Genomic DNA, 24,326 nt, shown 5'->3' with positions numbered 1-24,326 from the left:
GTGTTGCATCAAAATGCCACTACAATGTACAATGCCACTACAAAATGCCAGAACATTATAATGCTACAACACCTCATAAAAACTTTATCCCAGTGCTCTGAAACATCATCTCATTACCATATAATGCAACATTATTGGATTAAGTGACACTAGACTACACAACAATGTATTGCATTAAACAGTCATTGTGTTAGATCAACATGCCACTTTACAGTCTGATTTATGTTGCATTAATACAGGCTGGGATGCAACTTGCCTTGTTAAAACATCATCACATCTCATCAAAGATATTGCCTTTTGTGGTCATGTTGTATGCAAGCAGTGACACTCAGACCTCAGTGGTTCAGGAGTGAAATTAGCGATCAATATTACCCAAAAGAGCCACTATAGTGTGAATTCATTGCGTCATTTACTATAGTACAATGTATTCATATTTAAACAGTAGGACAGGGAAAATATTTAGTTTATTTATATTATTCTCACGGCAAAATGACTGACCAACTATTATTATTTTATTATCTACAACTGGTTAATAACATAGTAAAAGCATCCTGATAGGTTAATAATCCAATCACACAGTGTTTTAATATCATGTGCTGCAAAGAGCTAGAGGAGGAACAAAAAGAGCCACTTCATGAGCCTCATTCTGAGTATCACTGCATGAAAGCATTATTATGTTGAAACATGCTGCCATACAGCAATGCCAAAGCATCACTACATTTAAAAAAAAAAAAAAGAGGAGTACTTGTGGCACCTTAGAGACTAACAAATTTATTTCAGCATAAGCTTTCGTGAGCTACAGCTCACTTCATCGGATGCATTTGATGCTACTCTGAAACCTGTCATCATTACATTGACATGCCACCTTAGTGATGAGATCACGGCAAATTGGCACCACACTCAAATACTAGCATCCCGCTACATCACAACAGCACAGTGTTCAAGAATCATTGTGCCATGGTGAGATGGTACCTTCAGCTTGGGACCTGATGTTACACCAGAGTGATCCCACAGGATAAAACGGTATCTTTACATTCAAGTACTATTCAGCATGATACTGTTTTATGGGTTCAGTGTGCGTCTCTTTGGAACATTATTGTAACCAGTGATTAACGTAGATTGAAACAGGAAAGGGAGCTCATACCAGCCACGGCAGCCGGAGAGGAAGAGGGGGCTGTAGGGCAGCACCGCTTACCTAACTCAAAAAGCGTGGGGGGGAGGCAGAGATGGGAGGGAGAGGGAAGCCTAAACACAACAGCACCTCTCCCCTCCCTTCAGCTAAAGCTTATTGACCGTTGCCCCTCCAGAGTCCCACCCCAGCCAGGGCCCTGTTTTTGTCCCTCCCCCACACCTGCTCCCTACCCCCCTCCCAGGGCCCGGCTCCTCCCTACATCTGTTCCCTCCCTAACATCCAAAGCCCTGCTCCCCGCCCAGGCCAAGACCCTGGTACTGCCCCTCCCCCAAGCCCCACTCCGACCAAGGCCCAGCTACAGCCCCTCCGCCTTGCCTCTTCCTTCCTCCACTGCCAGGGCCCTACTAATGCCTCCCCCGCCCGCCAAGACTCTGCGACTTCCCCTCCCCCCTCCCCCCAGGTTTGCCCCGCCTCCTTCCTTACCGCCTCCCCGCCAGGCAGGGCCCTGCAGCTGCTGTGGGGTGTCTCCGCCAGTGCCTGCGGGGTCCTGCCGTGAGTCAGCTGCCCGCGCTGCTGCCTGAGTGGGTGCCCCGGCTGGTTTCCGGTGTGTGTTTGAGGCCGGGCCCGGGACGCGGAGCCGAGCCGGGCGGGATGGCCGACGACGGCGCGGAGCGGTCCGACGGCCGCATCGTGAAGATGGAGGTGGATTACAGCGCCACGGTGGATCAGCGCCTGCCCGAGTGCGAGCGGCTGGCCCAGGTAAAGGGGAGCCGGCGGCCGCGGCTGGGCTGAGTCATGGCGCGGCCCGGGCTAGGCCGCCCGCCGGGGGACGCTCGCGGTGCAAGGGGGCTGAGGGAGGTACGCCGCAGGAAGCGCCCCCGCAGCGGGGGAGAACCCCCCCTCCTCTGGCGCGGGGGGGGGGGGATGGGCAGGGCTGGAGTTTGCTGCGAGGGGGTCAGTCCCGACTCCCGGGGGGGGGCCAATCACGCCCTGGGTCCGCCCCCCTTCGGAAACGGGGGAGGGAGGAGGGGTAAATGCGCTGGGGGCTGCGGCGGCGGGGGAGCGCTCCTGGCTTGATGTATCTGTGTCATGACCGGTCTCCTGCTATTGACGGCGCCGTGCCCGCTTCACATAGCCACGGGACCGGGCATGGGGCTGTCTCCCAAGTCGTCTAGCTTGTGCCCCATCGCCCGCCCGAGGGCCTCCTGCGGCATGTAGTGCTCCGTTGCTGGTGGGATCGGCAGAGGCCCCCACTGGGTGTGGGGTGTGTGCCGCTTATGGGATGGAAAGGAGGAACCAAGCCCACCAGCCTGGTGACTGGTGCACAAGGGATCTGCAGAAAGAGAGAAGAACCACCAGCCTGCAGCAATAGGCCAGCACAGACTATGCTGTACCAAGGAATCCCTCCCGGCTGGAGGATGGAGACCATCTAAGAATATAAGAATGACCATACCGGGTCAGACTAATGATCCATCTAGCCAGTATCCTGTCTGCCTACCGTGGTCAGTGCCAGGTGGTTCAAAGGGAATGAACAGAACAGCCAATCATCCAGTGATCCATTCCCTGTCCTCCACTCTCAGCCTCTGGCAAACAAGTGTGTTCCTGTGACACCTGGTATTTTAAGGCCCTGGTGTGCAGGGAAGGGGACTACAGTTGAATCCCAGGAGAGCAGCTATGGATTGTGTGTAGTGACAAAACTGTGCCCCCTCTTACCCTCTCTACTTCAGCATAACCAGACACAGACTGCCCAGTGCAGGATACATTGGGATCCTGGAGGCATCATTCCTTCCCAGCAGCCAGACTTAGGCTTTATGCTGCAGCTTGCCCTTTCCAAATAGGTGTAGCCTGCAAAATTGCATAGGGAGGAGGTGGACTGATGCCATGTATGACACGTGTACAGTTGTGATGCACAAGAATTAGGAAACCAAGGATATTTCCCTGCAATATAGTCAGTCAGACACAGGCCATATATGTCAGTGTGCAGTTTAATTCTGTGATTGTAGGTGGACATATACTAGACAAGCTATGGTACATAGTTTGAAGGGACTTGGTCAGGATAAAAATAACTTTTGGAAGAAAATTCCCTTATCTGTAGTACTAATACCTTAATGCCTTCTAAAAATTCTTCCAGTTTTTATGCTTAAGTAGCCCAGTGCTGCAATGTTTGTTACAAACACCTCTATTAAGTGTTGCTAAAATACTTGTTTGGAAATTTAATCTCAGTTTTTGGATCTAAAGTTCCTTACAATGGCCTTTAAATCCTATAGACAAATATAGGACATATAGTCCACAGTATCAAATGAGTGCGGGCATTATACTCCCCTGATTAGGATGTATATGAAGCGCAAAGGCATATGTCACCTACCTCCTGGCTTGCTCTGTTTAATGTCAGAAGAGAGAGATGGGTAGCAGCAATATTTTTTGTTACAGTATTTAACTACATTTATATTTACTTAGACTTTGTCTTGAATAGGTTAAGTAGTCCCAAGGCAGACCCAAACTCAACTTTTTTTCCTAGTGTACATGCCGGGTAATGCTGGTAGTTTAATTTAAGGTTTCAGAGTAGCAGCCGTGTTAGTCTGTATTCGCAAAAAGAAAAGGAGTACTTGTGGCACCTTAGAGACTAACAAATTTATTAGAGCATAAGCTTTCGTGAGCTACAGCTCACTTCATCGGATGCATTTTAGTTTAATTTTAGTTTAGTTTAATTTAAGTGGTCATGTTCTAGCTTAGGCTAGAATTTGGCCGACTAAATCAAATTACAGGTGTTACCTTTCATCTTCATTTGGAAGAAGGTTGAGTTTAGGAATTTAAGTCTGGCTTATTGAGCATGTTTTCAAGCTTGACCATATTTCCTTGTTAAGACACAGCCTTACTGTGTGTCATGTGAGAATGGAGGCTTATGGGTATACTGGGAGAGGAGGAATATACTTGTATGCTTTTCAAATTGATGGTTACATTCCTGCCTTCACCATACTGTTACTTACGGTAGCTTTCTAGCTGAGAGAATGTGGTTTGTTTTTTTTTTTTAAATTTTGTGTTATAGTCGGCTATACATTTAAACCGGCAGCTTTTCAAAATCTCCCTCATTCAAATCGTCATAGCTTGACAGCCCTGAGATTATTCATAACTCCAGATTCCTAATGTGAAAATGTGTACTGTTGCAACTGAGTGTCATTTCTGTGTGGAGTTATCTGTATGGGTCTGTGAATTTCAAGGAAAACTGAGATATACTACAACAACTAATTTGTTTAAAGTGAGGGAAGTTTAAATATGTACTGCCTTTCTGATAAATATACTTTTTGGGATGTGTTTTGACTTCCATGAGGCAGTATCTGAAGGTGAGATTTTTTTAAACTTGAATCAATAATTAAAGCATAGACACATTTTACATGAGAAAGAGGGAATGGGTTTGTGACTCAAGTGAACTGGTTGTATTCCTGGCTCTGTCGCTGACTAGCTGTGTTATTTTGGGTGGGTTATTTAACAGATACTTTCAAAAGTGGCTTTTGATTTTGTGCATCAGTTTTTGGATGCTGAGTTTCAGACACACAAAGTCCTGATTTTTAAGTATGCTGAGCTGTGACTGGTCCAAATGATGTTAAAGTATGGTCATGACCTCTGAACATCAGATTCAAGATGTCCCAAGTTAGGCACTCAAAACCAAAGGCCACTCTATAATTTTTTTCCTTAATTTCTGTATGTTTCCCCATCCATTTAAAAAAAAAAAATGGGGGTAATGATACTTACCACCTTTGTAAGGCACTTTGAGATATACAGATGAAAAGTGCTATATAAATGCTAAGCATTATATTAATGTTTATTCCTATTTTCCATGTTAAAGAAATAAACTACATTGAAAAAAATACAAAACAGTTTAACCCAAGAATAGCTAAATGTGTTATGGAAGAAAAAGCATATAGCAAAGTCTGGGCGAAAGACTAATTTCAATGTTGGTCCTAATAATGTTTGTCCTTGATATTAGGAAGGAAGACTTCAAGAGGTCATTGAAACCCTACTCTCTTTGGAAAAACAGACACGAACGGTAAGTAGACTATGCGGTGCAACACATTTATTTCTGGGGTGTTCTCTCATGTGTTCCCCCTTTCCCTGGCAGATAGTGGTGCTAGTGGGAAATTAGAATGGCTGGCTCTGCCATGTTCCCCTTTTCCTTGATGGTGGTGGAGCGGGTGGGGAGTCTGGCTCTGTGCCATATTTCCCCATTCTTTTGAAGATAGTGGGTCTGGAGTTGTAATGGATTATTGCTCTTGTTTTTGTATGGTCAAGGCTCTGCAGTGGTAGTGGCTCGGTAGTTTAAGTTGTATATGTAGTACTTAATGCATTTTTTGTTTGTTGCAGGCCTCTGACATGGTTTCCACGTCCCGTATCTTGGTTGCTGTAGTAAAAATGTGTTATGAAGCTAAAGATTGGGATGCTCTTAATGAAAATATTATTATTCTGTCAAAGAGAAGAAGTCAGTTAAAACAGGTGACTTTACATTTTTTAAACAAAGAAATGCAGCTGTTTAGGAAGGAAAGAGATAATGTTACCTTTCTAATTCCACTTCTGTATAGTGCCTGTGCTGTTTGTTTTAATAGCCTTCTGAATATACTAATGCCAGCTTCTGTTGCTGCTTCTGATAGGCTTAGTCAAGGAGGCTTGTGTGCTGAATTCACCTTGCTCTCACCCACATCAACCTACTGAAAAATGCACTAGGGATGTAAAATATTAAACAGTTAAACAATAAGTATTAGTCTTACCATTAATATATTGCAGTTAATTTTTGAAACAGATTGGCGGCAGCCCCAGACCTCTGCTGGATGGGGACAGGCGGCAGCCATGGACCTCTGCCGGGTGGGGCCCCCATCATGTTAATGGTTAAACGGTTAACCAATATAATTTTAATAATTAAAATGGATACTTTTTAAAACTGTATTTACATCCCTAATATGCACACACTCATGCATGCTTAACTGCAGCCTTCACTCATGTTGCTTTTTTTTTTTTTTGGTTTTTCTCTTCTGTTCATTTGCTAGGCACTGTCCCAAGAATTTGAAGACAACCTAGGTGTAAAATTTTCAAAAGTGATTTAGGCTTCTAAGTTTCACTGAGAGTCAATGGGGCTTAGACTCTTAAGTGCCTGAATTGCTTTTGAAAATGTTCCCTTTTGTCTTCATATCTCTCTAAAGCTCCAAGCATTCTGCTGCTCTATCAACAGTAATCTGTTCACTAATTCCTCTGAGTGAACACATCCTTAATTTAATGTGAATGTGGGATTCTGTTAAATTTTGGTCACTTTGTTCTGGAGCTTAACATCAACTCAAAAAACTTTGTCCCCTTTGTTTATGGTTCTTATCTTTGAATCTTATTTCTGATATTTTTTTTCTAGCCTCTTAGTTGTAATCCTAGATTCCTATTCTCCTCCCTTTATGCCTCTTCAGTAGCTTTCACTTTAAATGCAATATTTAAACATCCTGTGCAGCTTTTTGTATTAATTCCAATCTCCTCCATTTCTTGCTCATTTCCAGCATCTTTTAAACTTTCTTGATCACTACCTCACACTACACCTAGGTTTCAAGTCTCTGATGTTTAGCAACACCAGTTCCTTTTTCTGCTTCTCTATTTAGGTATCTTTAACCCTGTTGTTACCATGATACTGTACCTAGTTTTGTGTTAATACATTGGTCACATTATATTCTCCCCTAGCCTCATAAAATGCCAAAAAGCTGTGCATGATAAAGAGTCGTCTTGTTTGCCCATTCCATTTTGGTCTTATTTATATCTGTTCACTCTTACACAATTTCATGGTTCAGATTTCTGCACCTTCCTGTTACCTGTTGGTGATACCCAGAATAAACAAGTCTAGACCCAATACAGGTCTTGATTAATTCCTTTTTTTTAGACTTCCTCATCTATATTTAGTGGGGATGGATCTCTGCCAGTGTGCACCCTGGAATAGGACCCCACTGTCATGCCCCAGCATTAGAGAGTACTCTGTCATATGCTCCAACTGATATATTGTGGAAATGAAAAGGAGTACTTGTGGCACCTTAGAGACTAACAAATTTATTAGAGCATAAGCTTTCGTGAGCTACAGCTCGCTTCATCGGATGCATTTGGTGGAAAAAAAAGAGGAGAGATTTATATACACACACACAGAGAACATGAAACAATGGGTTTATCGTACATACTGTAAGGAGAGTGATCACTTAAGATAAGCCATCACCAGCAGCAGGGGGGGAAAGGAGGAAAACCTTTCATGGTGACAAGCAAGGTAGGCTAATTCCAGCAGTTAACAAGAATATCAGAGGAACAGTGCGGGGTGGGGTGGGGGGGGAGAAATAACATGGGGAAATAGTTTTACTTTGTGTAATGACTCATCCATTCCCAGTCTCTATTCAAGCCTAAGTTAATTGTATCCAGTTTGCAAATTAATTCCAATTCAGCAGTCTCTCATTGGAGTCTGTTTTTGAAGCTTTTTTGTTGAAGGATAGCCACTCTTAGGTCTGTAATCGAGTGATCGGAGAGATTGAAGTGTTCTCTGACTGGTTTTTGAATGTTATAATTCTTGACGTCTGATTTGTGTCCATTCATTCTTTTACGTAGAGACTGTCCAGTTTGGCCAATGTACATGGCAGAGGGGCATTGCTGGCACATGATGGCATATATCACATTGGTAGATGCGCAGGTGAATGAGCCTCTGATAGTGTGGCTGATGTGATTAGGCCCTATGATGGTATCCCTCTGAATAGATATGTGGACAGAGTTGGCAACGGGCTTTGTTGCAAGGATAGGTTCCTGGGTTAGTGGTTCTGTTGTGTGGTGTGTGGTTGCTGGTGAGTATTTGCTTCAGGTTGGGGGGCTGTCTGTAAGCAAGGACTGGCCTGTCTCCCAAGATCTGTGAGAGTGATGGGTCGTCCTTCAGGATAGCTTGTAGATCCTTGATGATGCGTTGGAGAGGTTTTAGTTGGGGGCTGAAGGTGATGGCTAGTGGCGTTCTGTTATTTTCTTTGTTGGGCCTGTCCTGTAGTAGGTGACTTCTGGGTACTCTTCTGGCTCTGTCAATCTGTTTCTTCACTTCAGCAGGTGGGTATTGTAGTTATAGGAATGCATGATAGAGATCTTGTAGGTGTTTGTCTCTGTCTGAGGGGTTGGAGCAAATGCGGTTATATCGTAGAGCTTGGCTGTAGACAATGGATTGAGTGGTATAATCTGGATGAAAGTTAGAGGCATGTAGGTAGGAATAGCGGTCAGTAGGTTTCCGATATAGGGTGGTGTTTGTTGTTGTTTTATGTTCTCTGTGTGTGTATATAAATCTCTCCTCTGTTTTTTCCACCAAATGCATCCGATGAAGTGAGCTGTAGCTCACGAAAGCTTATGCTCTAATAAATTTTAGTCTCTAAGATGTCACAAGTACTCCTTTTCTTTTTGCAAATACAGACTAACACGGCTGCTACTCTGAAACCTGTCATTGTGGAAATGATGCATCAATGTTGGGAATGGGGGGGTGGGGTGAGGCAGAGCAAGGGACAGCCTGAAATGTAAAATTCCATTAAGCAGTCCAAAGTTGGGGAAAACCCATGGTGTATTGCCTATTCCTGTTATTACCTATTACTATTATTATAATATTCCTATTACCTGTATTCTCTGCTGTGTTGTCTGAGAGAGATACATAGCCCTGATCACTGAGGTCTGCGTCCTTTGCAGTTCTTAATCCAAGAAAATGTGTCATTAAGCTGTTCTTAACTAGTATGCTAGTCTTGTATGTCAAGTGTTTCTGAAATGCTGATGCTTCGGATTGCCTACAATTTCAGTTTATTCAAGTCTCATGAAAGACGCTGATCTGCACTAATCAAGCATGACCGAGCTCATATGAAACAGGATTACTAGTGACTTTCTCTTACATGTATATCTGTTGACTTTGGTTGAGACACCCAGGATTTAGTGATGAAAGGTACATGAGGATTGTAAAGTCTGATATTTCAGACAAAGTTGTAGCCTCCACCTCTTTAAATGCACCTAGGTATTCAATAATGTTATATCATAGGGGGATTTCTACTTGACCCTATCTGGTGATCAGCTCTTGCCTTCAGATTTATACAGATTCATATGTCTTAATTTTATTTTAGTGATTGTAAATGTAGAAGATATTTTTATTTATGCTTGATAGCAGAGCAAACTGAGCTGTGTGGAAGGAGATATATTTTTAGGTTGCAAAAACTTAAGTTGTACGTTTTTGTTTTGTTTTGTTTTTTTCCCCTTTTGTGTTGATCACGTCAGCCACACTATCAGAGGCTCGTTCACCAGCACATCTACCAATGTGATATATGCCATCATGTGCCAGCAATGCCCCTCTGCCATGTACATTGGTCATACTGGACAGTCTCTACGTAAAAGAATAAATGGACACAAATCAGACGCCAAGAATTATAACATCCAAAAACCAGTTGGAGAACACATCAATCTCTCTGGTCACTCGATTACAGACCTAAAAGTGGCAATTCTTCAACAAAAAAACTTCAAAAACAGACTCCAATGAGAGACTGCTGAATTGGAATTAATTTGCAAACTGGATACAACTAACTTAGGCTTGAATAGAGACTGGGAATGGATGGGTCATTACACAAAGTAAAACTATTTCCCCATGTTTATTCCCCCCTGCTGTTCCTCAGACGTTCTTGTCAACTGCTGGAAATACCTTGATTATCACTACAAAAGGTCCCCCGTCCCCCACCGCTGGTAATAGCTCACCTTACCTGATCACTCTTGTTACAGTGGGTATGATAACACCCATTGTTTCATGTTCTCTGTGTATATAAATCTCCCCACTGTATTTTCCACTCAATGCATTCGATGAAGTGAGCTGTAGCTCACGAAAACTTATGATCAAATAAATTTGTTAGTCTCTAAGGTGCCACAAATCCTCCTTTTCTTTTTGCAACAAATCTGTTTATCATGGTCATACAGGTCTACACTTTAGGTGAGAACACATGCATTTGAAACTGGTATGCTGACATCAACCAGAAATAACTTCATATTTTTCTAGAAATTTACAGATACCACAAAGGAAGGGACAGTGTACCCCACTATTTATTTAGACCAGGGTAAAATGCCTACCAAACACTTCCTTTTATATTATGGGAATCTGGTAGCAAACAGATAAGCTCTTTCCAGCCTGCAAAGTAGTCAGTTTGATTTGGCAGAAGAAAATATCAGTTCTGCTCTTCAAGGGAAAAGTGTAGATAGAATGAATCCCCCAACAAGTAAATTGAGAACAAATTTGAGAGAAGTGATATAGACACATCCCATTTGACTTGAGCCAGCCTCTGATCTCACTAACATCTTCCTGTGGAAGGTCATCTGCTCACTTTGGTTATGTCTACCTGGGGATAAAAAACTTGGACCTGGCCTGGGTCAGCTGACCCGAACTCCCAGGGCTCAGGCTGAAATGTTTGGGCACAGGCTGGAGCCCAGGCTCTGTGAGGGTGGGCTGAAACATCTACACAGCAATTTTTAGCCCTGAAGCCAGAGCCCCACAAGCCAAAGTCAGTTGCTCCAGGCCAGCCATGGCCGTGCCGTGGGTCTTTTATTCTTCTCTTTTATCCTATTAAGTTCATGCCTAGTAGGAGTGAAAACAGCCCCTCCAACACACCCACACACTTATTTTGGGAAAGAGTCCATTTATTTTGATATTAAGTTCTCATATCTTAACATTTTATTATAAATACCCCAAGATTATATTTTTGGCACACTTATAGAAATCTAAAAATAGAGTAATACTTTATTTTGCATTGTTTATACCAGGCAGTTGCTAAAATGGTCCAGCAGTGCTGTACTTATGTTGAGGAGATTACAGACCTACCAATTAAACTGCGATTAATAGACACACTGCGTATGGTAACAGAAGGAAAGGTAAGACTTTTTGTTTTCAGACTGGAACCTTTTGATGTCTAGTGGCATAATAAAAAGGATATTTGCCTTTCTTAAAGCATGTCTTGTTACCATTATTTCCTTTTTCTGGTTAGAGAGAGAGAGACAAAGTACATTTTTAAATTAATCTGATAAGGAAATCTGTATATTTCTATTCAAAATATCTTGGAAAATTACTTCCCTATATTGCTCATTTTAAGTAGCTTGTTGGAATACTTTTTTTTTTTTTTAAGTTTCTATTTTAATGACACCTTCAAATATTAAAGCTGAGAATTCTAAAAATTCAATTTAGTGGTGTTTGTTTACTTTTTATATGTCTCCTTTTGTGCAATGAAAATAGACTAGCCAGTTTTATTTCCTTATTCTGGTGAATTAGCATGGTGTCGAATGCTTATGTTCCAAACACTGAATGTGATTTTTTTGTTTAAAAATCTTTGATGTAGGAATTTTAAAAAAGCAAAGGACAAAAACCAAAACAAAAAATATAATTCATGGGAACATTTCTATTAGCCTTAGCTATTGTACAATTTGCTTTTAAAAAATGCAAATACTGAGTTCCACTGGACACTACAATATCTTAAGATTTATTTTCATTACATATTGTTGACTACAAGATTTAAAGTTGTGTACGTTTCATCCATCATCATCATCAAAGGCAAATTCGGAAGGGACATAGCTTCCTTGTACATCAAGTACCTCCTGGATAGATCTCTGGCTTGGTTCTTAAGACAATTTAGTTAGATGTCCAGTCTGTTTCCATCAATGGCAGTCTTATTGCACCACTGAAGCTTTTGGTGACCATGAGACTGCTGACAGTGCAGCAGCATTCCTCTTTTGTGATTACCATATCTATTAATTTTCATAATCAAACAACAAAAAATACAAAAAGGTAAATGACTTACACCTTGTATGTTACCAAGTATTGCACAATTCACAGGATTTCCAATGAAAGTATGCAATTACATAACTTGTCAACGCTGCAAGACCAGACAATACAAAAATCAGACAGTTTTACCCAAGTATAACGTTAGGATGGGGGGGAATTATACAAACAAAAAAACACACAAATAGGCGTAAAGATGAAGGAGGGGACCAGAGGGAAATGGACAAGGACAGAAAAAGCGGAGATGTCAGGTGGAATGGAAGGCTGGCATTATTTGATCTATCTTAGAATTTTTTGTCCAAACATCTATCAAAAAATCCATATTTCTTTGAATTCATATTGGTCTCTACATCGATAAGCAATTCTTTCTTTTGCTGCTAACTCATACTGGTCCAAATATCACTGCTTTATTCCAGGCATAAGCCTACTCCTCCATTTATGTAACATCATGCACTTGGTAATCATTGCAGCCCTCAAGAACCAAAATCTTTGCAGTGGAGTTAAACACAGCATAGTAGGTACATAACCTAAGATATAACTTTCAGCTGAGGTTTGGTTGCTGAGGCCAAACACTATTTTTCACTAATGTCCACCTCTTTCCACAGCTGTCTGACTGTTGGACGGTCCCATAGTATGTGCATCAGGGTTCCTTTTTCTTTCTTACAGCACCAACAAACATCAGAGGACAGGGACCTCATCTTGCCAACCTCTGTGGTATCCAGTATATTATGAGTAGACTATTTTGCTGAGAATCACAGAAGCATTTGTAACATTCTGTAATATTCTCTGCCATTGGGCTCTGATAACTTCCCTTTCTATGGTTTCACAAAAAACTCCAGACCAGTGGAGGGCCTCTTGTGTAAAAGCATGTGTAGTAGACATAGGCCTAAGGAGTTTATGAAACATTTCCAAGGTTCCCAGTTGCTCTGGGACTTCTGGCAGTCCTAGGACATCCGAACCAAATTGATACATCAACAGATGTTTTAGTTGTAAGTACTGCCACTCCGTTGAGGGTGGCAGGTCATGTTGTTGCATTAGTGTTAGAAAAGAAACAAAGCTCTCATCCTTGACTAATTGGGAAATCCATATAATACTCTTGCTCAGCCAATTCTTCCAAATCACAGGTTTTCTCCCTCCTCTTCTTCCCCCCCCCCATTTGCAAGGCTAGGGTACCTCAGATAGGTGCTTTTGCATGATGGTAAGGATGAAAGTGGTACCTCTTCGCTAGGATTGCCCAGACCCTTCATGCAACCGCCCTGTTAATGTTGAAGTGGTTGTAACCTGGAGTTGGAAGCTGTCACAGTAGAATAGCCCCATGGGACTGTCACAGTAGAATAGCCCCCCCATGGGGTTCCCTGGGTAAGCACCAGCATTATATATCACTAATGCCTATTTAGGCATATGCATAAAAATGGATTTTGGGAGGGGTTGAAGGTTTGAGTGTGGAGTGAAAGGTTCCTTTGCAGGTTACAAGAGGTCATCAGGGGAGGAAGGGAATGGGTTAGCTCCACGCTCCAGCTAGATCTGAAGATAAGACGCTGACTCCGGCCCAAGGCCATGGCACACAATCAACTCTCAGCTGCCTGCCAAAAAACCGGGGGCCTGAATTCCAACCCGACCAGCCGTTTAAAAAAAAAAAAAAGGCAGTAAACTAAACTTCCAAAAATTGCAAAAACTAGTAAAACAGTAAAGGCCAGTGATGTGGGGAAAAAAAACAACAGTTTCGCGTCCCTAAAGCTGGGGTGTTTTAAAAAAGCCACAAAAGGCCAGTTTGGACTGGTACAAAAAGCATGGGGGACAAAGGTCCCTAAACAAAACCCCCCTAAAAAATCCCAGGACTTAAAACCCTCCTAAAAGCTAAAGCAAATCAAAAATCAACACAAAACAAAACTCTGGATGGCCTGTGCACAAATCAAAACTCTTGTCCACCTTTTCCCCCTCTTTTTATTATGTTACACCCAGGCTTGGCCAGCCTTGGTTTGTGCATGTGTAAGTATGAAAGTGGGTTAGGGCATGGGCACTAATGCTTTCTTTCTTCCTCTGGGTGATATGGGAAGCACCCAACATTCACCGCTGTTATTTTATTAATAAAGCTTTAAAACTTAGTCACTTGGTATGTTCCTTCATCTCCTCCCCTAAAAATCCTGCAGCCTCAGCCTAATCACCTGATGCCCCAGGCAAATTGGTAACATAAATCTGTCACAAAGCTACATGATGGTACTGGCTAGGGGACTTAGTTTTGTCTATATTGTAACCAAACCAGTGTGTGCTGCTTTTTGCACAGGCAGATTGGCAGTCAGCTGCAGTGATTCACCAAAATGAGCCAACAAGGCAATGTGATTGGCATATTTGAGGTCTTGAAGCAAAATGGTGGTCAGCCAGACACTACCAACAGCTGCTTCTTCGAGCTTATCCATGTTGATATTGAACAATGATGGTGACAGGACACAGCCTTGCTGAACTCTTATGGAAATAGGAACCTATGCTGTGTCTACCATTAACTTGATCTGAGCTTTTTGTTCCATTATAGAGCTCTTCTATCAATAACACTATCTTCCCAGGGACATCAGGTTGCCTTATTAGATTCTCCTAAGCATTGCTCAATACGCTGAATTAAAGGCCTGAAAGAAATCTGTAAAAGGTTCTGCACGTGACTTATTAAATTCAGACATCTTCTCAAAAGGCTGTCTCAAGGTAAAAATCTGGTCGTTAGTGGAATGACCAGGTCTAAAACAGCACAGCCTTTGCTTTGAAATGCATCACTGATTCAAGACATTAACATGGAAACAAAGATTTTCTTGGGACTGCCAACAGGTGTAATATCTCCGTAGTTACTCCCTTCGGCCTTGCTGCCCTTTTTGATGAAGGGCAAAATAACATCCTTCTTCAATTCATTGTGGATGGTGTTAGTGTGCCAGATGGTCTGGACGAGCCTATGCAGTTGCACTGACAAAACACGCCTGTTTTCAGGAGCTGAGGATTGATGTTACAAATTGTATATTTATGAAGTTATGTTATACATGTGTTACTCTTAGTCTTATTAGGTATGATAGAAAACTAACAAAATAGGAAATGTATCATAGAATACTGAGTTGATGGCTGAGTTGTCCTTAGGCTTCCTCTTGGAAAATTTAAAGGAGTACTTTAAACATCGGAAGCATTCAATGAAGTGAGCTGTAGCTCATGAAAGCTTATGCTCAAATAAATTTTAGTCTCTAAGGTGCCACAAGTACTCCTTTTCTTTTTGCGAATACAGACTAACACGGCTGCTACTCTGAAACTTGGGAAAATTTACTTTCTGTTGAGCAAAGTCTGTGCTTATTTACTCTTGCACCTTTTACCAGTTCAAATCAAGCCTGGGTAGCTGATAACCAAAAGCTGTTAACTGGTGGCTGGTCAGAAGTGCTTGTAAAAGGAGATAGTTTGTGGTAGACAACAGTTCCCATCACAAAATAAGCCATCATTGTTTGCTTCACTGAGAATCTTGGTAGAGAGATGAATGAATGATCTTATTCCTAGATGCTGACCTTCCAGATCAGGGTTGACACTCAGTAACAAAGGGAGCTTTGCAGCGTTACTGCCTCTGCTGGTATCTCTTATCTGAATATTTCCAGGGCTGCAGCACTGGTCATGAACAATAGATTAATGAAATATTAAAAAGTGTTTCCTATTGTAATGGTTTTTAAATACAGACTATATAATCTTCTTAAACTTAATTTGAGTTTCCAAATATTAAACCCTTATTGTATCACAGAGAAAACTTTTATTGAAACATTTCCTAAAGCAGGTGTAACATAAATTAATGCTCTACTCACAAAGTCATCACATTATGTTCGCTTCATTTAAAGAACAGTAGAAAGATTTCAATGAGACTACTCATGGGTGTAAAGTTACGCAGATGTGTATATCGCAGCCTTAGATGTAACACGCTTTAACTTAGTAAAATAAGTTTCAATGTTGGATTTTATTTTAATTCCAGATCTACGTGGAAATTGAGCGTGCTCGTCTTACAAAGACACTTGCAACAATAAAAGAACAGAATGGTGACGTGAAAGAAGCTGCTTCAATTTTGCAAGAACTACAGGTAATTCTCATATGGTTCATAAGTGTTTCGCCTACAAAAATCAATATTTTCTCAACGACTTATAGTAAGATTGTAGAGAGATTTGAGGCTTAATAAAGCATAGCTATCCAGGAACCAATTAACTGTATTCAGTGGAAGTGTATTTAGATTTAAAATGCTCTAGCTCTGCTAATTTGGCTGATGCTGAAAATTACTCAGCATATTTTCCTTTTGGGAAAGGAGGTTCCCATGTATTAGCTGGTACAGAAGATTTAGTCCTAGTTAATCTTTTGACTTCTGGAACAGAGAATTCAAACTCACACCAGCATTCAAAATGAAGTGTTCTTGGATCCACTTGTTCTTTGTTTTTTTTTGTTTGTTTGTTTGTTTTTTGTTTTGTTTTTTTTTTTACATGAATTTGGCACAGGGAACTGGCTCTTGATGTGTCTGGAAGGAATTCCCTCCCATGTTTTATTCTGCTAAAAGAGTAGTGTGTGGGTCTTTGGGCTGAGTTAAGGATGCGAGGGTATAGCCAAAGAGAACCCTACACTTTTTTTCACATTTCTATTTCTTCAGAGCTTGAGAATTCCCATCTGTTTGCCACATAACAGCCACCATTTTTTCTCCTGAAAGGGGTGGATACACTTCCTTCAAAGCTAATGAACGTTGTTGTTTAGTCATCTAGTGTGTGGATGCTTGTTCAAAGGTAGAGACTTCTGAGTAAAATTAGCTTCATGATTACAATGCCTTTCTTAAGAAACTGTTCCATAAAACAAGGGACAAATGTTTAAATGTGTGTGTGCATAAATGAAGCATGTCAGTTGGGGTTTGTGTATGTTGGACTATGCATGCACAAACAAGTGCATAAGGCAATTTTTTTGGGGGGGGATTTTAGCTTATGTGCATACTCTTTGGGTGATTTTAATGCATGCAGTCAGACCCTATTAATTTGCCCTCTGTTATAACATATATATGATGATCAGTAAGTCCATGTAGTAGAATTATACATATAGCAGCTTTGGTTGAAAGCTAAATATTTTATAAGAAGCACATGAAAGAAGTATGATGAAAATCTTTTTGCTAGAAGGGCATGCTTCTCTCCTTAACATTATTAAATAAAGATCCATGGAGTTAAAGACTTCATTTTCCTTTTTAGGTGGAAACCTATGGTTCCATGGAAAAAAAAGAGCGGGTGGAATTCATCTTGGAGCAGATGAGACTCTGTTTGGCTGTAAAAGACTATGTTCGGACCCAAATTATCAGCAAAAAAATTAATACCAAGTTTTTCCAGGAAGAAAACACAGAGGTAAAGTTGATGGAGGGATTTTTTTTTTTTTCTGTCAGTCTATGGCATGCATTCTCTTTATGCACAGGAGTTTTTGTATAGTCAGTCTTTGGAATTCAGTTGGCTGTAATTTGTGAGATTAGTCGATCGGTTTCAAATTTTGACATTTGTTTGAAATTGTTTCAGAAATCAAAGCTGAAATACTACAACTTAATGATTCAGTTGGATCAACATGAAGGTTCCTACCTCTCAATCTGTAAGCACTACAGAGCCATTTATGATACTCCTTGTATCCAGGCTGAAAGTGAAAAATGGCAGCAGGTAAAAACGTGGCAAATGGAACTGCAGCAGTTCATAGTGGCAGATACCCATTTTACTGTGTATTTATTGTATTTGTTGAGATGAACATGGATCCTTTAGCCCATCTATGTGTATATGAACATTAACAAACTGTCTACATAAGGAGGAATATAATAAAAGCAATTATGAGTGTTCTTATGTAATCAGTATTTGTATCAATGACATATAGTGTATGTTGTCTTAAATTCTGAGGATGACTTAACTTCTCCATTTCATGAGTGAAAGCCTAGAACGATTTGTGAAATTAAATTCTGAACAATATTTTTCTGAATTTATGGAGCTAGCTCTGAAAGAGCGTACACAATGCAAATGCTGCAAATTCAAGATTGTTTTTCTCTTAAATGCTATTATTACAAATAACTTGACCTGAATCATCTTGCCTTGTGATCAAGATGTAAAAGTTTTGTTTCTACAAATTTAATTATTAAATTTATTTTTATTTTGTTTTATTACCTTAGTTTCTTAATACATTTGAGCCTTACAGAATGTATATTGTTATATGTACAGTAGCTTAGCCGCACATACATTTTATTCATACTCTGAGAACTGCTTTTATTTTGACATCAGTATTGTTTTTTTGTTTTTTTTTCTATTTTTCTGTAATAAAAAAACACCATTTTTTTCCTTTGAACAGGAACTGAAGAATGTTGTTCTGTATGTTATCCTTTCACCTTATGACAATGAACAGTCTGATTTGGTACACAGAATAAGCAGTGACAAAAAGCTAGAAGAAATCCCTAAGTATAAGTAAGTATCTTTTGAATAGTCCACTCTGACAAAAAACAAAACAAAAAAATAGCCCTTTAAGGAGTGTTTTGAAGGCGGAAGGGATTCAGCTACTGTTAGTCTACTGCAGTGTTTCTCAACCTATTTACCATTGTGGGCCGGATCCAATGCTACCTGTATGGCCCTGAGAATGTCACATGGGCCGCAGTTCTGTGCTGATTGGGCCACAGGTTGAGAATCATTGGTTTACTGTAAATATTTCCTATACAATTAATGTGGTGTGGAAAAAAAAAAATCTACAAAGGTGTTTCTATAAGTGTGCACGTCAGAATTATAAATAGTAACTTAACACAAATGTGTGTCTGTGTTGGAGAGTTTTGTATTCTGGACATAGTCTGAACAGCTAGTATTCCATAATACTTCACTAAATAATACTGAGAGTCTAATTTTCAAAATATGGTCCATACACAATCGTTACATGCGTATGATAGAATTTACATGCTTTTTGCATAAGCACACTGAATACAAATCAAGCATAAATTACTTTAAATGTTGTTGTTTGCACCTATGGATGTACATACAAGAATTGCAGATGGACAAGAGAGGCTGGGTTGATGACATCCCCTTTTAAATTTAGCTCCGAGTATCTGTCTCTCCCAAAACAATACCATGCAGCTTGTATAGTCAAGTACAGCTGTGCAAAGTGGGTGTGAAATGGTTTGGTAGAATTTAGCACAAATTTGCACAGGTGACTAAGATAACATATGGCACAAAGAAGTGGAAATTGAGGCCATAGAGAGAGAGAAAAATCAATCAATAGGAAGTGTTAATGTAAAAACTTCCCGTTTGTGGATTATAAATTTTAAAGTGCTGAGTAGAATTAAAAGTTATAATTAGTAGTGATAAAATCAAGCTGTTTACTATGGCCGGATTTTAAATACAAGTTTTATTGATATAGAATTGTGAACTGATTTCATTAAACCATTTACAGAGATCTTTTAAAACTATTTACCACTATGGAGTTGATGCGCTGGACTGTCCTAGTTGAGGAATATGGAAAGGAATTAAGAGAAGGAAGTCTTGACAGTCCTGCCACAGACGTCTTTGGTTATACAGAGGAAGGTGAAAAGAGATGGAAAGACTTGAAGAACAGAGTTGTGGAGCACGTAAGTATAGCCTGTTTTTTAACCATTCTTACAATATGAATTAAGCATGGAATTGCTAAAAATGCTTTTTGGTTATCTTATTTATAAAGAGAGGGACAGGAGAGAAGATATGAGAGAAGCTAATAAGTTTTCTTTTCTTCTTTTCATAATGTTCTACTTCTTTTGCATTTCTGAAATGTTAATTTTGTAGGTATGTGTCTTTGCTAGCAGCTGATGCTGTGTCAAAAAAGCAGATCAAGCACTCTGAGAGTGATGCACATTGCACCACTTGGGCTCAGAAATCATAAAGTAATTTTTGCATTCACTTTAACAAATTGGAATATAGCAGTTTGTTTGTGCAAACAATGGAATTATAAACAAAACAGCACAAGTGTAAACAAATACTTAATATTTAAATAGGGCTTACATAAGTTATAAGACTCGGCCCTCTGAAATTCTGCTTAGGGTAGAAACTTGAAAAGAGTGCTGTTTTAATATTAAATCTGTAGTTAGTGGCTGGCTTCATTAGTTATTAGTTTGAGAGGCAGTATCTTGCCTTTGTATATGCAGGAGAATTGTATGTGTCCAAGAAAAGACCCCTTATTCGTTTGCATACCTTTCACTGGATAAGCCATTATACGAACACAAGTCCTAATCAGTTTTTAACATTGACTTTTATATTTTTGGAGCCTGTGTCGGTTATTTCTTGCAAATAACCCTCTACTCTGAACACTTTTATTTCAGAATATTAGAATAATGGCAAAATATTATACCAGAATTACAATGAAGAGGATGGCACAGCTCCTGGATCTGTCTGTTGATGTAAGTATTGCTCAAGATATCCTCAGCATTCTTCTTAGACTTGTCCATATGGTAGAGAACTCATTATTCAAGAAAATAGCTTTTTGACTTAATTTGCATTTATTTGCATTGGGTGTTTTTTAAGATTAAAAATATATTACAAGTCTATCACAAATAGTGTTTGGAACTGCCATGCATCCAGTGCAGAAAGAGGAGGTAGAAATAGATCACTCTGAGTTTAAATAAAAAAAAAAAAAAAAAAAAACACACACAACTTGGAGGAAAAAAAATTTGCACTCTCTCATACTTATGCTTATCACTATAGTATCTGAGCGCCTCACAATCGTTAATGTATCTAGCCTCAAAACAACCCTGAAGATATTGCTTTTAGTCTCTGATGCCCATCCTTGTGTAACCAATGCTTTCCAGCTGTTACCATCAGAAACTAAATGGAAAAAAACAATATTAACTTTCAGAGAGATACAGGTAACACTAATTGAATTTTGGTTCAATTATTATAATTCAGAAACTATTTAAAATCCCTCAGGAGTAATAATACAGATGTTAAATAGAATATTTTTCAGTTTGCCTCTGATGATGAGTTTATAGCAGGGGTGGGCAAACTATGGCCTGTGGGCCAGATCTGGCCCGTCAGGGTTTTCAATCCAGCCCACAGGATTGCCAGCCCCGTGGCGCAGCAGGGCTAAGGCAGGCTCCCTGTCTGCCCTGACTCTGCACTGCTTCTGGAAGCAACCGGCACCACATCCCTGCAGCCCCTGGGGTAGGGGAGGTAGAGGGCTCCAGGTGCTGCCCTCACCTGCAGCCACTGCCCCCCGCAGCTCCCATCGGCCGGGAACGGGGAACTGCAGCCAATGGGAGCTTCAGGGGTGGTACCTGCAGGCAAGGGCAGTGCACGGTGGAGACGCCTGCCCCACCCCACCCCCAGGAGCCACTGCTGGACATGCTGGCCACTTCCAGGAGAGGTGCGGGGCTAGGGCATGCAGGGAGCCTCCCTTATTCCCACTGCACGCCGCTGCCATGCCGGAGCCGCTTGAGGTAAGTGCAGCTCGCCAGAGCTCACACTCCACAAACTTCTCCGGCACCCCAACCCCTTGCTCTGAGCCTCCTAGCCCCCTGCCTTGAGCTCCCTGCCACACCCCTCCGGCACCACAATCCTGTGCCCTGAGCTGCTGCCCATGCTCCGCACCCCCTCCTGTACCCCATTGGCATTGGGAGGGCAAATTCACAGCTTGTTTAGTTCAGAGTAATTTGCTTTAAGGTGTTTTAATTGCACCTCCTGCTCTGCACAGCTCCACCTCACAGAAGCATCATTTACCTGACCAGTGTTTGTACAGTGTAATTGGTGTGGAATTTAGCAGTAGAAAGCATGTTCTGGAAGCTGTTTAGCCAAGTGCTCCCAGTGTATGTTAAGAGGCTTTCAGATGTAATATATTTGACTTGTGCAGTTTGAAAGTTGTTAGATGTATCTTGAACTGAAAATAGATGTTAGCTGTTTAGTGTGGCTAACATCAGAACTTGCTGACCTTAAGTAGTTTACAGAGTAGCAGCCGTGTTAGTCTGTATTCGCAAAAAGAAAAGGAGTACTTGTGGTACCTTAGAGACTAACAAATTTATTTGAGCATAAGCTTTCGTGAGCTACAGCTCACTTCATCGGCTCCTGTAGCTCACGAAAGCGTATGCTCAAATAAATTTGTTAGTCTCTAAGGTCCACAAGTACTCCTTTTCTTTTTGAGTAGTTTAGTAGCTACAACATAATTCCAGTGCCAGAGGTGTTGATATTAAATATTATGGCCACTATAAGTACCGTAATTCTAACAAACTGTATTACTGTTAGTATTGGTAACACCTCAGTCACACTGCTAACGTGTTAACTGGAAATTTGAAAACAATATCGGGTATTTTGTTAATTACAAATGCTGTTCTCCTTATTCAATGCTGTTTGTCTCCTTTGCAGGAATCGGAGGAGTTCCTGTCCAACTTAGTAGTAAATAAGACCATCTTTGCAAAAGTAGACAGGTTGGCAGGAATTATCAATTTCCAGAGGCCCAAGGACCCAAATAACCTACTCAATGACTGGTCTCACAAGCTCAACTCACTGATGGCCCTAGTTAACAAAACCACACATCTTATTGCCAAAGAGGAGATGATACATAACCTGCAATAAGATGCTTCAGTAGATTTAATGCTTTTGAAGAAGGCATTACAACTTGGTAATAGACTATTATCCCAGTGTATATTTGGTTTCTTTTCTCCCTACCAAACCCTCCCTGGTCTAAAACTTAGAACATGAATAATAACTCTTGAATTGTTGTTGACCATTAAGTTCCCTTGATTATTCAGTTAATTGTTAAAACATTTTTTTGCTACAGTTGGTGAAAACATAATAAAATGTATTGCCTGTGTTATCAAAATTAGTCTTGTGATTTATCCCAGTAGTTTGTTTTGTTTTGTTTTGTTTTAATAAATTTGTAGATGTTTGTCTTGATCCACCTATGAAATAAGTCTGCACTTACTACTTTACATGGTTACTTTTGTTTTTGAAGATGTGTGGGGTATGCTGTGACGTTTTTGGCAAGTATTTTACAAATAAAATGCACCAAAGTAATGTCCAATGATAAATATTTAATATGTCAAAGGTCTAACTTGTATAAAGGGCAGGAAATTCAGGTTTAAGCCTGATGCTTCATTTTTCTTTGTGCTTCAGTATTGCAGAGGTTTTAGACCCAGCACTTCATCTTATAAAAGCAGCTTGGATTTCTCAGACATAGTTTTGAATTTCCTTGCTTTTATGGGTATGGGCCAGCTCCTTAATTTAACTGTGTTGTGAATTTTAATTTGTAATGGCACCAGTAGCACATAATTAACTTGGTTGATGCTTCAAATCCACAGTCTTGTTCTGTTCATATTGCCTTAATTATATTCCAGACAAGAGAGACTTCTTGCTTGCTTGAACTGGTCATAAGAGAGACAAGGAGGGGTGGAGTAGCTTTCCAGATGCCAAGAGAAGCCTCTGGATAATCTAAAAAAGCAAAGATGATATTTAAGTGTCAGTTTCTAGAGGTCTGTGCAACAATTCCAAGATTGGCCACACAGGGTATTTGGAGAGCCACACACTACACATAAGAGGTTGGTTTTTTGTTTTTTAAATCAATTTTTATCCCTTGGGAGGTATGTATTAATATTCTAAAATGAAGATGGGCAAAATTTGAGCTGGAAACTTCTTGGTACTGGACTTCTCATGATATGTTTGATATTTCACAGTTAATGGTAATGAAGAGGCTAAAAGGGACACTATCAGGTTAAAAAACTCTTTCTAAATAATTTAAATGTTACAGTATCTTAAATGCTAAAACTGATTACTTAACATTTGAGTTCCCTTTTCATCATTTACACTGTTACTTTTGTATTTAATTCAGCTGGGACAATGAAAGTCAATGGGATTTAAGCACATGCCTAAAGTTAATCATGTATTTGAGTGCTGTCCTGGACTAGATTGCTGTCCTGAGTTGAGGCCCAATTCAGTCCTAAAAATTAATGTGTGTGAAAGTGCCTTCAAATCCTTTAAATCAATGGGAGTTGGAGGCTTTTGAAAATCATTAGTAAAATTGAAAGTCATTTCTGAACAACTAAGTATGTAAACTGCCACACACAAAGTTGAATTGCTAGACAGATGGAATAAAGAGTGCCTGGGATGAAGGAAAACACAATATCAAGATATGAAGTGTACAGGCAGCAACATTTATTTTTATTGCTCTTTTTTTAAAGACTGCATTAATACCATATTTTTGTATTAAGTGGAAAAACGTGAAATAGGTTACACTTGTCTTTATCTTTTTCTGCAATATGTACACATATTCTTCATCGTATATTTTAGTGTATATAACTGGCTGGTAAGAGATTTAATGCTGCACTACAATGAATCAATGTATTTATCCACAAAAAAGATGGTTTAAATTTTCTAAAGATAAAACTTCTAGTGC

General features: G+C 40.2%; 2 protein-coding genes across 9 annotated transcripts in view; one reads left to right on the top strand and one right to left on the bottom strand.

Moving 5' to 3' along the window:
• The window catches only part of PITPNC1 (phosphatidylinositol transfer protein cytoplasmic 1), a 196,360-nt gene extending 194,639 nt beyond the window's left edge, over window positions 1-1,721 (bottom strand). For 6 of the 8 annotated variants that reach the window (XM_043496323.1, XM_043496317.1, XM_043496326.1 and 3 more), the window contains exon 1: window positions 1,616-1,721. The gene's annotated coding sequence lies outside the window, so the exon portion shown is untranslated. Of the gene's footprint in view, window positions 1-1,570; window positions 1,577-1,615 lie in introns of those variants that run through there. The other 2 variants (XM_043496321.1, XM_043496318.1) reach the window with 2 other exon arrangements.
• On the top strand, window positions 1,452-22,757 carry PSMD12 (proteasome 26S subunit, non-ATPase 12). Its single transcript, XM_038371424.2, has 11 exons — window positions 1,452-1,891; window positions 5,118-5,177; window positions 5,492-5,620; window positions 10,937-11,044; window positions 15,925-16,029; window positions 17,165-17,314; window positions 17,480-17,614; window positions 18,288-18,400; window positions 19,371-19,545; window positions 20,269-20,346; window positions 22,301-22,757. Exons 1-11 carry the CDS (start codon window positions 1,784-1,786, stop codon window positions 22,508-22,510), a joined length of 1,371 nt encoding a protein of 456 aa, XP_038227352.1. The 5' UTR covers window positions 1,452-1,783; the 3' UTR covers window positions 22,511-22,757.
• The last annotated feature ends 1,569 nt before the right edge of the window (window positions 22,758-24,326 follow it).

This window comes from Dermochelys coriacea, chromosome 14, assembly GCF_009764565.3.
Source record: "Dermochelys coriacea isolate rDerCor1 chromosome 14, rDerCor1.pri.v4, whole genome shotgun sequence".
Classification (NCBI taxonomy): Eukaryota; Metazoa; Chordata; order Testudines; family Dermochelyidae; genus Dermochelys; species Dermochelys coriacea.
Note: the sequence above shows the minus strand (reverse complement) of the source record. Positions and strands in the feature narration are given on the sequence as shown.